This window comes from Atractosteus spatula, chromosome 14 (genome assembly GCF_055471065.1).
Source record: "Atractosteus spatula isolate fAtrSpa1 chromosome 14, fAtrSpa1.hap1, whole genome shotgun sequence".
NCBI lineage: Eukaryota > Metazoa > Chordata > Actinopteri > Semionotiformes > Lepisosteidae > Atractosteus > Atractosteus spatula.
In genome coordinates, this window is record NC_142719.1 from 20,706,860 (window position 1) to 20,722,984 (window position 16,125).

Consider the following 16,125-nt stretch of genomic DNA (forward strand, 5'->3'; position numbering starts at 1 on the left):
GCACACAAAGACGCAGACACTCTCAGCTGGTCCAGTTTTATTAAAAGCCTGAACCTACTAGTATATTTTGGGCTCTGAGAGGAAACCCATAGAAACACCAGGAGAACATACAAACTCAACACAGACAGCATCCCAGGATTTTAACCCAGGGCCCCAGCGTTGAGTCGCTTTATTATTATTATTATTATTGATGTGGCTTCTGCTTTAAACCGATGCAATTTCCTATTCTTTACACAGGGACCTTGGCTGGGTTTGCTGGAGCAGTAAGAGGACAGCAGCAGTAAATCTCTGGTCAGGGTTTCATAGCCCTAGGTTCTAGTCTGGGCATCTCCAGCTCTGCTCCTGGACAGCCACTAAGTCACATCAAGTCCTAAGGACCTCTAACAAGGCAAGTGAGGCCAATTAAAGGGGAACCGTAATGCTATTTTTACATTTCTGATAAGTATCTATATCCTACGATTCAAAACAAGGCAACAAAACTTCCAGTGATGTAAAGCGACCCTATTACATTGTAAATAAGCAGGCATGTGAACACATCTCTTTTTTCTCACTCTCGCCTGTGGAAAGACCATGGCTTTGTGACAAAAAGGAGACCATAGAATAGTTCACGATTTTGTGCTTAATTCAGAATTTGTAAAGTTTTGCAATTCTGTCAATTCATTTGTTACCAAGACTGAATAACCGGTCTGAGAAATTTTTAAGCAGGTGATATGCCATTTTATGTTAAATAGAAATTATGCAGAATCAAAAAAGAATTATCCTTCAATCCTCCATGACCAAATTTTTGGTAAATTGGAAGATTACTTGCTTATTTAATTGATAACAGCTGCTGCCAATCTTCAGATACGGGTGGTCTGGATTCTCCACTGGACCCCTGGACTGACTGGACTGGGGCTCTGCAGGACCAGGGTCAGAGACCCCAGCTCTATTCCACATTGCTGCCCCAAAAAACCACATTAGACTGACGCATATACTGTATATTGACAACTCACTGGGTAAATGCATTTTAAAAAGTCAACTTGAAGCTGAAACAAGAGTCATTTTGTATTTAGTATACAAAATGTTTTATTGTTTTCTCCTTGGTAGTGTTTTATCATATTTATGTTTACGACTGTGAATTTCTGTTTACTGTAACAAGTACACAAGACTACTGTAAAAAGACATTATGGAGCTGCCAAGAGGGGGGTGTCATTTTTCTCTTACCTTTAGATAATGCGAGTCAGTAGCAATAAATTCCAATTCAATGTGGAAATCAGTTTTGATAAGATGACAGTAACATATGAGTAATGTGGAGAGTGAACCTCACTCACTGTACTGCAGAAAACCAAGTCTGAGGGTTCCGCACATCATGTAAAACTGACAAATTTGAACATTTTAGACATATTTAATGGGCAGACCAGTGGTTAGCATTACTGCCTTGCAGCACTGGGGCCCTGGGTTCAATTGCAGGCCTGGGGTGCCATCTGTGTGGTTTGTAGATTCTCCCTGTTGTTGTGTGGGTTTCCTCCCAGAGTCCAGAGACATTCGGGTAGGTTAATTGGCTTCTGGGAAAACTGGCCTTGAAGTGAGCGTGTGTGTGTGTCTATGTGCCTTGTGATGGACTGGCGTCCTGTTCAGGGTGGACCCTGGTTTGCCCCCCATTGCTTGCTGGGATAGGTACCAGCTCCTCTGTGACACTGAACTGGAAGAAAATTGATGGATGGACACAAAGTGTCTGCAACACAAGATCTTATAGAGAGATCAGAGTGCATGTACAGAGGTTTGTGAAGCTAGATGTTTCTGCATTTCTTCTGGCAGAAAAGGGGTTTTCTGGTCTCGGCGGATTGGTATGAGTGCAGGGTTTCATTGCAACTCAGTTCTTTATGAAGTAAACCAGTTATTACTGCCCTGATTGCTCCAATTTCTCTCCCAGCTCCTTGGGAAATGATGCTTTCAAGGGACATAGAAAACCTGCAGATACACCAGACCTCTGAGACTAGGAATGGACACAATGGTAACTCATGTGAAGGTCTGGTTTTCCCACTCCTGTATCAGGCAACAGATGATCTATACATCTTCCTTGAAAAATGTAGGAAACAAATTAATTGGAAATATTTTGTTTCCCCGCTTGAATTTGTTGGAGATTTCAAACTTTCTTCTTACAAATACTGAAAATCTGCACCATATACTGTAGCAGCTGACGTAATGTCAGAACCAATTTTTGCTTCAGTCAATACTGGCAAACAGGAGTAGGATTAAGGAGGCCTGGCTTCTGGGATTCCCAAGTTTGTCATCAATACTTAAGGATTTGAAAAAGAATCCAGCAGGAAAAGCTTAATTTTTATCTTTTCTAAAATAGAATATTTGGAATGATTCCCACTTGTATTGGGGCATTACAATGGATTATAAACATTAAATATATTGGCTAGATGGGGTGAATGACCTCCTCTCGTTTGTGGCTGTTCTTAATTAGGACACACAACAGAAGCTAGAGCAGCAAAATTCCTTCTTGGCTAGTCCTTTTCCCACAATTGCTGGAGAAGCTGCCGCTGCCCAATCAGCAACAGCACTGTGTCAGTCTATCAAGACCACTCTGACCTCTCTCAAGATCTGTTATTGGATATACCCCTACTCAACTGAATGATTTGTTCATACAGAGAAGAAAAGATTGCAGCTTAAATCCCTCTGGAAAGCAAGAAGGCAGTCATCTTCCTGTATTGCCAATTTCAACTGTTTCAATTTAGTAATTGGAGACTTAAGCAGAGCTGTAACCTTTTCAGATCTGAGCTCTCCAGGAGCCAGTAGTGCTAGACTAAAACCATACCTGTAAGAATTCTGAGATGGCAACCAACATCCAAGTTAACAGATCTTCATCCACAAAGCTTAAAATAAAAATGATCCAGTTTTTAAGACTTTAAATCCATTTTAGTTTGACAGGACAGAGATGATTTTTTTCCTATAAAGATTTCAATGGTCACATGAAGACTTACACTGTAGAAGTAAGAGACCACTGATAGCCACTTGGAATTCGACAAAGTGATCATGCTTTTAAAAGAATCCAAAACTTTAGAACTGGGGTCTTCCTTTCTAAGCCTGGGAAATCTTCATCCAGCAGGAGCTGTGGGTTATTAAATCAATTTCTAAAGATATGGGACAATTCCATTGCAATCAATTAACCAGGATATTTGATAATCTAGAGACTACCTAGGACGAAAACCGAAAAACCCTTCAAGCACTCCAGTCAAAGACCCAAGCTCTCTTGACTAAACAGATTACTTGCCTGGCTCATCAATAACAGGAGCTGCCAATCTTTGAAATGGGTAACCCAGAAGACTAAAGGGATTGGCTCAAGGTTGCTGCTTTAGAGTAACTTGTATAACCTGCTGCAGGACTGAAGGTGGAGGCACTAATAAGACAACTGAGAAAAATAACCTCAAACTTCAGCCCTGCAGAACACCAGATAAGAGATGGATGGAATTTAGCTCGGTCTTCTAGGATCCACAATATAGAATGACTGTGAATCCAAGAAAATACATTAAAATTTGCTTAAGATGCATAGAAGTTAGTTTCATCAGCCTGAAATGTCCTGGCTAGGTACATGGTTGAAGTGGGTTCAGGAATTTAAAATTTGAAACTGAAAAAAAAACAAAACAGATGATTGTTTTGGGTTTTTTTGGGAGAAGGGACAAAATGTAACATGAGCCATCACAGAATTCTTAGAGAGACTACACCCAAGGAAATGACACACATGTGAACATCAAGGGAAGTCACAAAACAACCGCCGTGCACAGAGAAGGGTGTGTAGCCGAATGGGGGGATTTTAAAATGATTTATTGGGGAGTGCCAAAGCAGTGCAGACAACGGGGGCATCCAAGACGATAGGTGGTTGTTTTGTGAGCTAGAAAACTGGTCAAACACAAGAACACACACAGTGGAAGTGAGGGAGAACCACAACAAAGGAGCACAAAGAATAGACACCAGCCACCATAGAGATTCCCTTTATTATATACTTTGTTTTTTGATTTTTTATTTTTTTATTAATCGCTACAGAGGCACTTACAAGTTTTTGTTTTGAATAAAGACACCTGTGGAGTTCTTCAATCATGAACACATGGTGATGCTGAGGGAGGACAGGAGGGTTGGTTCCCAACACAGGACAGACAACAGACGTGGTGTGAGAATTGTGGGCTGGATCTGGCTACAGCGACCCGAGCAGCAGCTGACATCAGCTCTTCCAGCCCTAAAATGTCCCAGTAGCATTTCTGTATTGCCTAGTACGTGAAACCTTTTAGGCCCTTTAATGACCATCCTGCAAAAGTCTTGTTTGCAAACACTTCTTTAAAAAGGTTCAAAGAAGACGCAGTAGTGAGACATCTGTTGACCAAGCCTAAAGATAAATCTAATCCTCAGCAGTCATTTGTGACCTGTTAGAGCTCATCTACTCCTCCTCCCTCCCAAAACGTCAGTGCTGCTTTCTTCCCTAGACCACATGAAATGTCTACTGTGCTCAAGTTTAAAACTGCATGTCTGCCGTAGCCAGATCGTTTTTTTCTGACACAAGGTGAGTTCGGAAGAACACTTGCTGTCCTCAAAGGCTCCGTTTTAACCAGCACTTAAGAATGGACTACTGGACCTAAAAACTCCTGCAGAGCTGAAGGAGGTAGATCTAAAGTAGCCAGAATGTAAAACAGTATTGAAGTGTCATTTTGGGTGCACCAGAGGCAGCCCAGTCTAGGTTGATTTTAAAAGATCACCCCCAAAGGAATTGGGGGGATGGGATCTCCAGACAGCCCTGCCTGTCTTTGCTCATCTCTCATTGCAGCAGGAGTACATAAGCAAAAAAAAAATCTCCCATGGCTGAATCTGGCAACTTGATTCCTGACTGCACTCTGGGCATCGGTGAGATCAGCATCTCTTAAACCCCCTTTCTTGGAATTTTGATGGGATAACACTAACCGATCAATTCTGTTACTTCCCACAGGGAATACACCTAGAGCATGGACCGCAGCCTTGTAGGACAGCTGATGTGCAATGATAACTGGGACCTAAAACCCCATTTCAGTACAAGAGGAAACAAATACCCTTCACATTTACATAGGGGGTTTGACTCATTTCAGAATCCTGTACAAACTGTGCTGATAAAGCAGAAAAGCAGTATATACACATTTTGCTTTGCTTTTACACATCTGCCTAGGCAAAGTTAGTTCAGATAAGGCAACAGCCTAAAAAAATCCAGCACCTGATGTTGGTTTACAGAATAGTTTGCCCGCTGCTCACAAAACCTGAAATGGATCAAACTTCTGTGCAATGGGTGTCTTATCAGTTTCCTTAGGATAGTTGAAGAAAGGAAATTACTAAGAACTGATAAAAAATGCCCCTTTCCTTTGGAAAGCGACAAACAGTTCAGCTGATCTCTTCTTCCTTTGTAACGCAGAAGTAGATACTTCTTACGGTTATATAAAACAAACAGGGCAAGTCTTGTTGACTCCCTCTTGAAAGGCTCTCTCTTGAACCACAGGAGAAAACAGCTGAGCACTGGGCACTCGTTAAGTTTCCTACTATCTTTAAAAGTGTTTTGAATGGAACGATAAGACTGCATCCCCCCCAAAGTAAAAAAAAAATTGTGCTGCAAAGAGATCCGTCTGAGTGGAAATGAAAACCAACAGAAAATTAAAAAAATTACCCTGGTTATAAATAATCATAACTGATACAATATGGTATTTTATACATTTCAGGCTCTAATAATAATTGGGTTAGTCTTTTTAAAGTAATTCTTCTGTCCAAGATTCTTTTATTTCATTTTTTCTTTTTTAAAATAGTCTCCTCTTTACTCTAAAAAACAGCAGAACTGACTGAACGTCTGGGGGTGTTCATTTGAAATCTCCAGGAAAAAGAAGTCAAAATGGTATTCAAAATGTCTTTCTGATTTTCACCAAATTCAAAGCCAATGTCTTGTCTATCCTCTTTTTATGAAAGTGCTTTGTAGGCAGAGATCCAACAGTACAATGCCATAAATTTACTAGCGGGCAATAATCAATATAAACTCACCATTCTTGTTTGCTGCAAACAAGAGAAGAGTCTTTGATCTTTTCCCCTGTGTCCAGCTTTAGTTTGCTTTCAGAAAGAACATTTCTTCCAATTTACAGTACACAGCAAGCCCTAGGAGACAGCAATCCTGACAACGGCACAACTGAAAAATCCGTTTATCATAATGTTATCATAATTGCACATCTTGAGATCTCGTCTTAATGATCTCAGATAATTACTTTTTCAATTCACTTTGCTACCCACTTTGCTTCAGTGAACTGGGGTTGCAAATGGGCAGCAAAACAAGCTCACTCTGTCCCTGCCTAACCTGGGCAATTCGCCTGCAGTTCTATTCCACACCTGGGAGGTGCATGGCTAAAACTGAAGGGCAAGACATGCAAGACTCATATCTGTAACTATCAAGCCAAAGAATTTCAGTTTTAATCATGAAAAATCTGATAAAAAACTCTTATTAAAATACCACATTTGAGTTACAGTGTAGGAGCATTATCAACAAACACTTAAAAACGGCTCTGACTTGGAGTGATGGGTAACTACATGTTAAGGCTTATGTGATTATCAGATCGATGATCATCATTATAAAGCACGATTATCTGAGACAAAAAAGCATCATTTCTATTACTATTGCATAGATAGTAGGGAAGATTACTTCAAAATCATCAAAAATACCTCAAAAATATATACACCTTTTCCCACACAGATTAGTTATAAAAATAGCATTTATTTTGAAAAAAATACTACTGGAGTGCTTTCTTTTGTCTCAGAGGTGGAAAGAAACTGCTGTCTATATTATGTCAAGCCACAGTGAAAAACGTAGGCTTACTCATTTACTTAGGCTTGCTAGTTTCCTTTGAACAACTAGAGACTCTGAACCAAGTTACAATTCAGTGTCATTATAAATCGCAACTGTTTAAGAATGTGCAGTCTTATTTGTTTACAATATGCTAAGTTAGATTTAGTTTTTCATGTTTAACCTATCCATTAAAAAGGCACAGGATTAAAAAAAAACAGCTTGAGAAAAGGTATGCAAAAATGTGGTCTTATTTTTCAGATCTCATAACTTGTTCAACCAGCTGTAATTCCATCAGAAATCTTACTTAAAATGTCTTGTGAACTTCTTCAATTTCTCTGATTTGTATCATTTTTACTTCTGTTTTCATGATTAGAAAATAATATTTATAGCTAGGAATGTGCCTATCTAAATACATACACAGGTGTTCTAAGAAGCTTACAGGCAATTTCTCACAGGTTTGTGAACTTGTGCATCCCAAAAGAAACACTGCAAGTTTTAAGTGCAATTAAGACAAAAGATTTCATCTTTGTTATTTTCAACTCACTCGTGGCTTGCTGTAACTTGCAGGGTGAAAGGACCTTATAAAAAGAAGAGTTTAATTCCTGAGGGGGATATAAACAATGGGATTCCAGTACTTCTGGCAGATAAAATCGTGATGTTCTTTGTACCATCTTTTAAGAAAAGGCCCTTGGAAACTACAAGTGTGTTACATAAGTTTTTTTAAATGATTAGGAATGGCTGTCCAATCAGGGCTGCTCGGTGTAAAAAGAGAAATTTTCCAGAAGTGTACAGTCAATGCTGTTTAAAGAGGTCTTGATTGGGCTGCAACCTCAGCAAGAGGTGGGCCAGACTCAGATGCTGGCCAATCAGATGGGTGAAAAAATGATGAATTCCCTTCATGAGGGCCAATCAGATTAGCAGAAGAGAAGACACTCCCACAGAATGCACCAATCCAGTTCAAAGGGGGAGGCCAGGTCTATTTCCATTACTGCCACTTTACAATGAACCACCACTCCCCCCCAACACACACACACAGCTCTCATCATGCTACGATTATTCCCATAACCCTTCCGTTTGACATTAATTTGTCTCTGCTTTGCTTTTATTAGAAATTCCTTAAAGCTAGATACACTGAAAAAATTAATAGTACACATTTGTTGCAATTCAAGAAAAAATTAATATTATAACCTTTTTCATTTGATGAGATTAGAAAACCCCCCAAAAACACAAAGGATCAACTGGCTGAAGTGTTTTTGTGTATTGACAGAGGAGATCCAATCGATCTGGGAGGTGGTGGGTGGGGGTATTTGTGAGAGAGAGGAGGCCACAGAGCAATGGTTAATTCTAAGATCCCTCTAGGGACTGACAGACACATTGCCTCTTTAGGAGAACAAGCCATTTAAAAAGGAGAGCTTCCATGCACACATATCGGTAAACAAGGGAGATGGTTTGGAGAGGCTGCTGGTTTTGAAGGTATCCTTTCTCCTCAGCACAGCAAAGTGGGTTTTGCGGTTGATCAGCGAGGGAGACTGGACATGTCCAGGGTCTGCAGGAGAATGATGACTCCTGCCTACCTGCCAAACAGGTCCAGCACGCCACCTAGAGTCAGGGTGTGCTTTTCCACACTCCCTGGCTGTAGCTGCATCACATTTCCACTAGCCTAGGAGGCCCCCTGGTGGCCAACACTCAGATTACAACAGCGACTTCAAAAGGGGGCAGACCAGTCCTGCCTTGGTCTATCCTACTCAATTAAAAGCTGAAAGAAAGCCGATGTAATCTCAGAAATGGATATGATTTTTATTTTTAAATCAAGCAGGCTCATCCACGCAATAGCAAGCAATCTGGAGTGTAGAGGCAATTAGGGTCTAAGCTAAAAGAAAAAATCTGTTGCATAATCAACCAGCAATGCATCTGCTCTGGATCCCAGGTCCGAAAAGCCTGACTGATGACTGTTTCCTCCTCGACAGGCAGTGTGCGGCTCAAGTCTGCAGTGGCAGGTCAGTGTCCTAGCCTGTGGCCTCTATGAGCGCTCGCCCCCCCCCACCCCCACCCCCACCCCCTCCCCCTTCCTCTACCACCACCGGTGGCGACGCCACACTAGTACACAGGCCCACTCTGCGTCTCCCAGTGTCTAGTCTAGTAAAGAGGGCTCCGCCGGGCGGATTATGGTAGGTCTGTTGGGAGCCGCTGGGGGTCTTCGGCTGCAGGGAGATAAGAGTGAGAGAGCCGGGTGAGCAAGCGACGAGCCACCCTCCCGCCGCGAGACCATGAGCACACCGCTAGCACAGACGCACAGAGGAGCCGGGCAGTGGTGGGTGCAGGAGACGCCCAGCCAGATGCACACAGACACAATCTGGCCACTATTAACCCCACATAGCCAGGAAAAATAAAACCCAGCATTGAGCAAAACACACAGATCAAGACAAGGGAGAAGACACACAAGCATGTAGATGAAGGTGCATGACACAAGCAGATTCCCCACAGAAATGCACAATCCTAACTACGGCCGTAACACACTTACATCTATAACTGCAAACAGATCCGGGGCTTTCCCATTATGTGTGATGTCTCTCAGCAGGAGAACAAATCGACGAGCTGGTTCTACAGGCTAATATAAGCTCTGCCTATACACTTGAGCTGATATAACATTAAGTGGTCCAAAATTAGTCTGTGAAAACATTAGCGAAGGTGCTGGTATGCTGTGCGTTTTTAGCAGCTCTTTTAATCTTGACATTTACCGATAAAATGCCTCAGTCACTTAAGGTTGGTTTTCAGACTAGTACGCCTTTCAGAACATTTTCAGTTACTATGGGAAATGCTTTAGCTTGACAAAATGAGTTAAATTTACTCTGCCAGTGACTAAAATTTAACCAATCTTCCCAATAAATTAACATCTAGATATTTTAGTAACTGCCCTGCTGTTATCCACTATAGACAGTTAAACTTTGCATAATTTGGATGGATTCTTATTACTGTTTTACACCTTTTGTTTTGGAAGGAACTGATTAATATGAAGTTGCCCTGGATATACACAATAATGACAACCTGTTTAATCTCCTAGGCGCTATATGTTTCAGCAAATGCAGCATCAGCACAAAATCCTATCCTCCTACATGCACAAATGCAGAAACAGACTGACATCAACACTGGAGACAAATGGTTAACAAACACGGACACCCGATGACATACATCCTGGCAATAAAGCTAGCATTAAAAATAAAGCATTCATAGAAAAGGCAAAACAAATTCCAAAATACACAACAATTTCCCCAAGAATCTGCAGGACTATTAAGTTAAATCTTGCTCATACTATAAGGCTGCGGTGTGAATTAAGTGATCAAGTTTTGGGATGACTTGATTAAATCAGCACTTTGGGGAAGAATTAAATTAGAGAGGAAAGGGGCCAATCATTTTCAGCTCCAAATCAAATAGATATGATAATCCAATTGGTTCCGATGACTCCGTGGCGAGCCTTCAGTTGAGCATTGAAACCAGCAACTTCCATTACAGTACCAGGCTGGGCCCAGTTATGCCCAGCTAATGGGTTCTGGTCAGATCAGGTAACAGCCTCTCAGGTGTTCTAGGTACAAGAGATCGTCTGTGAACTGGAATTAGGACACACCACCTAACACAAGAGCTACAAGCACAGGGTTCCTCGCTCCACACATCTGGGTGTCTGCTGGGACAGCTCTCTCGCTGGCCAGCTGACTGATTTTAGTCTTACCTGGGAATACCAGGGGGGACGCCAGGGGGCACTCTGGTGGGCCGAGAGGGGATCTGCGGGGGGGCACTGAACGGATCCTGGTTCCCCAAGCCGTAGGTTGGCTGGGGGGGGCCAGGTCGCGAGGGGATAGGGGGTGCCCCAAAAGCCGGGGTGGGGTTGAGGGGCGGCCCTGGCGTTGGGCCCCTGACAGCTGGGGGACGGCTGGGTGGGGGAGCCGAGCTGTTCGGCCTCCGCTGGGGGGTAGGACTGGAAAACAAAGACATTAAGATTTTTACATAAGCAGAAAACTAGTGTATCTTAAAATCCTGTGTTAAAATATTAAAAGGGGGCTTTCGGTTTAAGACTTTGCCAGCTACCAGCCTTTTACTGCATAAAACTACATACTTGTTATAATACAAGTTTTTCCCTTTGACCAGCCATTATACAGCAGTGAATTCTTTTCCTTTTCAGAGCCATTACTTTATGTCAAAAGTCTTGACGTCTGTTCAATCTGACCAGACAGAGCAAACCTCAGACTGCTCTTCATTATGACACTGCCATGCTGACCTGGTCTCCTTCTGCATCCACCCATCGTCTACAGGAGGGGGCACGGGCACGGAGACAGTGGTGGTGCTGATGTCCCCGATGATGCTGAGCGCTTCCTTCAGGGCGTGGTACATGCGCAGCATCTCGTCACGCCGCTGCGCCTGGTCTGCAGACTCCTCCATCAAACTGTTTTGGTCCCCAGAAGAGTACAGGTAGGCCAGCAGCTCTGAGTGGATAAACTCCTTTGCCTAGACATGTAGGGAGGAAAAAAAAGAGAAGAGCCTGTTACAACAGCTGCCACCGTCTGGGCTGATCAGAACTTGGAAGCTGAGCAAAGCTGGATCTGGTCAGTACCGCAATAGCAGACGTCTAAACCAACACCAGATTACTGCTGCAAGAGGTTTAGGTGGACCAGTAGGTGGCGCTTTTCCCTTCAGACCAGAATTTCTAGACTAATGCTACAGCCATGACTGGGGACCTGGAGGTGCTGTGCTTTTTGATGAGATGTTAAACCAAGGTCCTGGCTTCTTGGCCTTTAAAGATTGCAAGGTTCTGTTCCTAAGAGTAGGAGTTAACTGCAATCCTTGGGCTACTCTGGGCACCCCAATCCACTCTGGGCCTGTATTATCTAATATACACACAGTTGTCCCTTAATTCAATTGGTGATATAATATCTCCCCTTTCCCCATAATGAGATGATGTAGTCATGGTGTAGAAGGGATGCATCATGTTGCCCAGGGCTGTGTGCTACTCAAATTTAGCAAAGTGGAATCTCTGCTGTTTGTAAGGTGCTTTAGGATCCTTTGGGGATGATCAGCTTTGTATAAAATACAATTACAAGTCAATCCATACAGACGATACCAGGGGTAGAATCTATAACAGTTTCAGGGAACCCGCAAATTTGTCCATGTGCTTTGAAGTCCAGATATAAGCAGCACAGTGTTCTGTGACTAGAGATGAGTAATTCATTGTTTTGGGAAAAGGATAATGGGAACTAACAAATTGTTAGAACACTAATTATATATAATTATTAAAAGGGACTAACATACAGACACTGCAGCTTGGCATGCATTTTAATGAAAACTTTCACTCTTTACGAATTTGTAAGATTTGCTACCTGATTCAATTCATGCCAATCGGGAGAGGTAAAACCACATAAGGACACTTACATTGTTGATCATCAAGTGCATGATGGTCTTTGGCATGAGGTCTCTGATGGACTTGTTGACGATGCCGATGTAGGAGTCCACCAGGTTGCGGATAGTCTCCACCTGTCTCTCCAGCTGGGGGTCCATGGAGAAAGTGTCGGCTGGGCCTGCCTCCTCATTCTCTGCCTGTACCAGACACACAGGTTAAATGGCTCGGAAAGGTTCAAAGGTCAATGCTTACATCACGCTTACATGTGTGTCACTATATATCATGTACTGCAATATCCTGCAGGTTTTAATGGATTTCTACGGAACGAGTGTATGAAGAACTACAAGTGCATTTGTAATAAAAAAGCAACAAAAAAGAGCTGTGCAATGGTCATTTAAAATGGGCACGATAAAGAGGTTATAGTACAGACTATCATTTCCAGCCTCTTTCTGCTTTGCTTGCATGTGCTCTCAAATGAGGTTTTGCCACCAGCTTGTGCTAAATAAACAAGCTGAAACAGTTTAGATGAAGCCTATGAAGAATATGTCCACTGGGTTTAAGGCATGAAACCTTACAATACAATGGAACTGTGAATTCACTTTCTGTCAATCTGAGAAATGTAAACTGTTTTACAGTTTTTAAATTTTGACAAAAGATGTGTCTTTTTAGGCAGGCTTTTAGTGTCTCTATCTTTACTTTGATTTGTTATACTCTGTAAAGCATCCCAAACACTGTTGGCGTACATGGGCACTGAAATAAGTCCTTATAATCCTTGTTACAAAATAATACACCTATGAAAATAACAGACCTATATTAAGAATTTCGTCTTATTAATATTAATATGCACGAGTTGTTTGTCCAAAGTGATGCACCTTTGCTTACATTCATTGAAAGTTGGGCACTTGACCAGCTGGGTAATCTGGGTAAAGTAGCTTCTTCAAGAGTATAAAATATAAAAACAGGGCCTTGCCCCTCAAGCTTCCAGTTACAATTCTAGAGCCTATCAACTGCTCCAAAATGCTAGCATAAGTGTGTATTTAAAGCCTGAATAGGAATGACCGCTGCCACATAGCTGTAAAGATTTGGAGCTCTCTTGTCCCATGTTTTAGTATGTCCACTGGGTTTAACATAACTTTAATTTTAATAATAGTTATAGTCCTGCAACATACAGCTTCAAATGCTTACAACATCAACAGCATCGTTGGTATTATTGCTACTGCTTCATCTTTTTAAATACTGTATGAGATTTAAAATACAAACAAGCCAGTTATACTGACTTACTGTAGAGTCCTACTTACTTGGTCTTTCTCTGGATAGACCCCTGCTCTCAAAAAAGAAGCTTTCCAGCTGTCCACATCCTCCTGGGAGTCACAGGCGAGCTCAATCTGCCGCAAGTCCTTATAAACATTCCTGTACGGCAGACACAGATAGGCCTTTTAGACAATATGATCAGCCTGATCTACTCCTGGCATGCTCACTAACAAGCCAAGACAAGCCAAATGGTCTCTCATTTTTTGCCTAATGCTCTTTTAGTCAGGGGTGACTCTCCTGCTAGCCAACAGGGGCACACTGGGCAGTACATGACAGCAACATGATTGGATTACTGACCTCTGGGTGCGTCAGAGGAGTAGGAGTGAGAACCAGTGTATGCACTTTCCTGATGCAGTGCAGGAGCTCCGGCGGTATGCTCCGTCAATTAACGACTGCCAGCTCTGAACTGGGTGGGTATAAAACTAAGTATCTGACATAATGCACATTCCTATAGCACAGCAATGTACACAAACGTTTGCCGATGAATCTGCAGAGTCTTGCTTGTAAGTTCAGAGTCCAATCACAAGTCAATGGGAGTTTGATTCATTTTCATCTTAACCCTGAAATATTCTGCTTTTAAAAACCAGCATGTCTCCATTTTGCGGTTGCATAAAGGCTTCACCATTTTCCCGAGATCCACTACAATACAAAACAGATAAATGAAGACTTGCTCAGCAGCTCACCTCTGTTCGGTATTGAAGATGGCAAAGGTGTGCTTGGTGGACATGAACCCTTTCTCCACATCTCTAAGCTTCAGGTTATCCAAAGGCAGCATGTACTTCTTCTCCTTCTCCTGCGAGATGAAACAGGTGACGACATTGAGTAAAAGCAATATTATTCCATCAACAATCTATTTTTATGGATTTCTGGCATTAATAATATGAGCAAATGTCAAAGAACAGCCAAATTATCCCACCTGAGTACTTTCATCAGTCATCTGCATCAGGTTCTGCATAAGGCTAAATTACTGGAAACGGATGTTGCTGTAGCCTGCTTCATTTTGTGCATGGTGTTGTCTCACTTTTGTACTACCTGTATATCCCAGTTGCTTTAATTCACCACTGTATGTGTAATGTTTAAAGTGATTGAAACCTTGTTTTTGTTTCCCCATTGAAATCTATCTGATTTGCTGCAAGGTTTGATATCATGAGTCTATTAAGTGAACAATGGAAGAAAATTAACATTGCCCATTGTCGTTTTAAGTTATGGCTAACTCCTTATTGTGTGAAACACCGATGTACTGGACAGTATAAGACGCTGGGATGTGAATGCATTGTATAAAAAAACAATCACTGACCAAGTATAATGATGGATGTAATGGCTTGAATAATTCGGCTGTTCTTAAGTGTGGAGTGAAACAGGAAAAAAATACTCTTTGTTGTGTATGAATTTTATACAGAGTTTCTCATTTCATCACTATACGAGTTTATACTAGCTAACTTCTTTTGTCTTCATACTGCACATACAGGTTCTTTGCAGTATTAAGACTGGTCAATGTAGTCAGCCCATAAACAGTTCTGTTGCTGTATGGTTTGGAATAGAAGCGAAAACCAAAATGCTTTCATTCGGTCGCAGATTACAGGAATTTGACAGGACTTCCCCTTCAGCCATTTGTAAAAGGCCCATTTTGTTCTCTCTAACCAATCAGAGGAGCTGGAAGGGACAAAGGGGTGGAGCAGGCAAGAGGTCTCCACCAATCACCAGGCAGATTTCACTTCTAAAAATTACAACAAAAAAAACATTTGGAAGACCACCAAAGCTGTGCTACTGAGATGTAACAGAAGAGGAGGGGAAGGGACTAGGAGTGGAAGGGGTGTCAGCTTTTACGGTTGATAAAAAACATCTGGAAGTGTTTATACCACAGGGGCTTAACTCCAGATGCTGAGATGTAGAGAGCGCACTAAAATCCAAGTCCCTAAGCCTGACGTCACCTCTGGGAACTCACCCCCTCCTCGTTCACCACCCCCTCTATGATTTCCTGAAAACTTGAAATGTTTCGTCCATGCTGCAGAATATCCTAGCTGCCACGTCACTTGATCAGGGCTAACGCGACATGAACTGCAAGCTATCTGGGCTCTTCTTGGGTTCTCGAAGATCATTTCATCTTGGGAGGGGGAGGAGTGGGTATTTGTACATTGTACAGTTTCTTCAAGAATAAAAAAACTTCTGCAGCTGATCGTCTTATAACAACTTCTAAGATCGCTAGATGATTTTTTGGGGAATGAGTGAAATATGTGGACACATGAGATGGAATGGATGTGAGCAAATGTGTGGAATGGATCTAAACGTTTCCTGTTGCTTTTAAGACCCACTTTAGGCTTTAGCAAAGTGTAAAGACATGATCACAATGCTGACTCTAGAGTCTTTGTTCTCCAGAACTCCTGAAGATTTGGCTTATGAACAACGCTGCCTGGGATCCCACACAGCACGGAGACCGGTAAGATTTCTTCTGTACTATTTTTGTTTGAGAATTCAGATAGGGTTTGATCTGAATCAGCTCATTGAAACATCAGAAAAAAATAACTCCCACATGGTCTTCGAGGGTGGAAGAGAATAGTAGAAACAAGTGGTGTATCCAATTAAATACTTAAGTCAGTGTGCCAGTAAT

The 16,125-nt window shown here is 41.9% G+C and overlaps 1 protein-coding gene across 3 annotated transcripts in view; it reads right to left on the reverse strand.

Moving 5' to 3' along the window:
• The window catches only part of dnm2a (dynamin 2a), a 93,041-nt gene that overhangs the window by 4,949 nt on the left and 71,967 nt on the right, over window positions 1-16,125 (reverse strand). For 2 of the 3 annotated variants that reach the window (XM_088931656.1, XM_088931655.1), the window contains exons 15-20: window positions 14,201-14,310; window positions 13,505-13,616; window positions 12,239-12,403; window positions 11,091-11,317; window positions 10,545-10,790; window positions 7,905-9,021 (exon numbers count right to left, since the gene is read on the reverse strand). In XM_088931656.1, the coding sequence (XP_088787782.1) occupies window positions 8,952-9,021; window positions 10,545-10,790; window positions 11,091-11,317; window positions 12,239-12,403; window positions 13,505-13,616; window positions 14,201-14,310 (930 nt within the window). In that variant the 3' untranslated portion in view covers window positions 7,905-8,951. Of the gene's footprint in view, window positions 1-7,904; window positions 9,022-10,544; window positions 10,791-11,090; window positions 11,318-12,238; window positions 12,404-13,504; window positions 13,617-14,200; window positions 14,311-16,125 lie in introns of those variants that run through there. The other variant, XM_088931657.1, reaches the window with a different exon arrangement.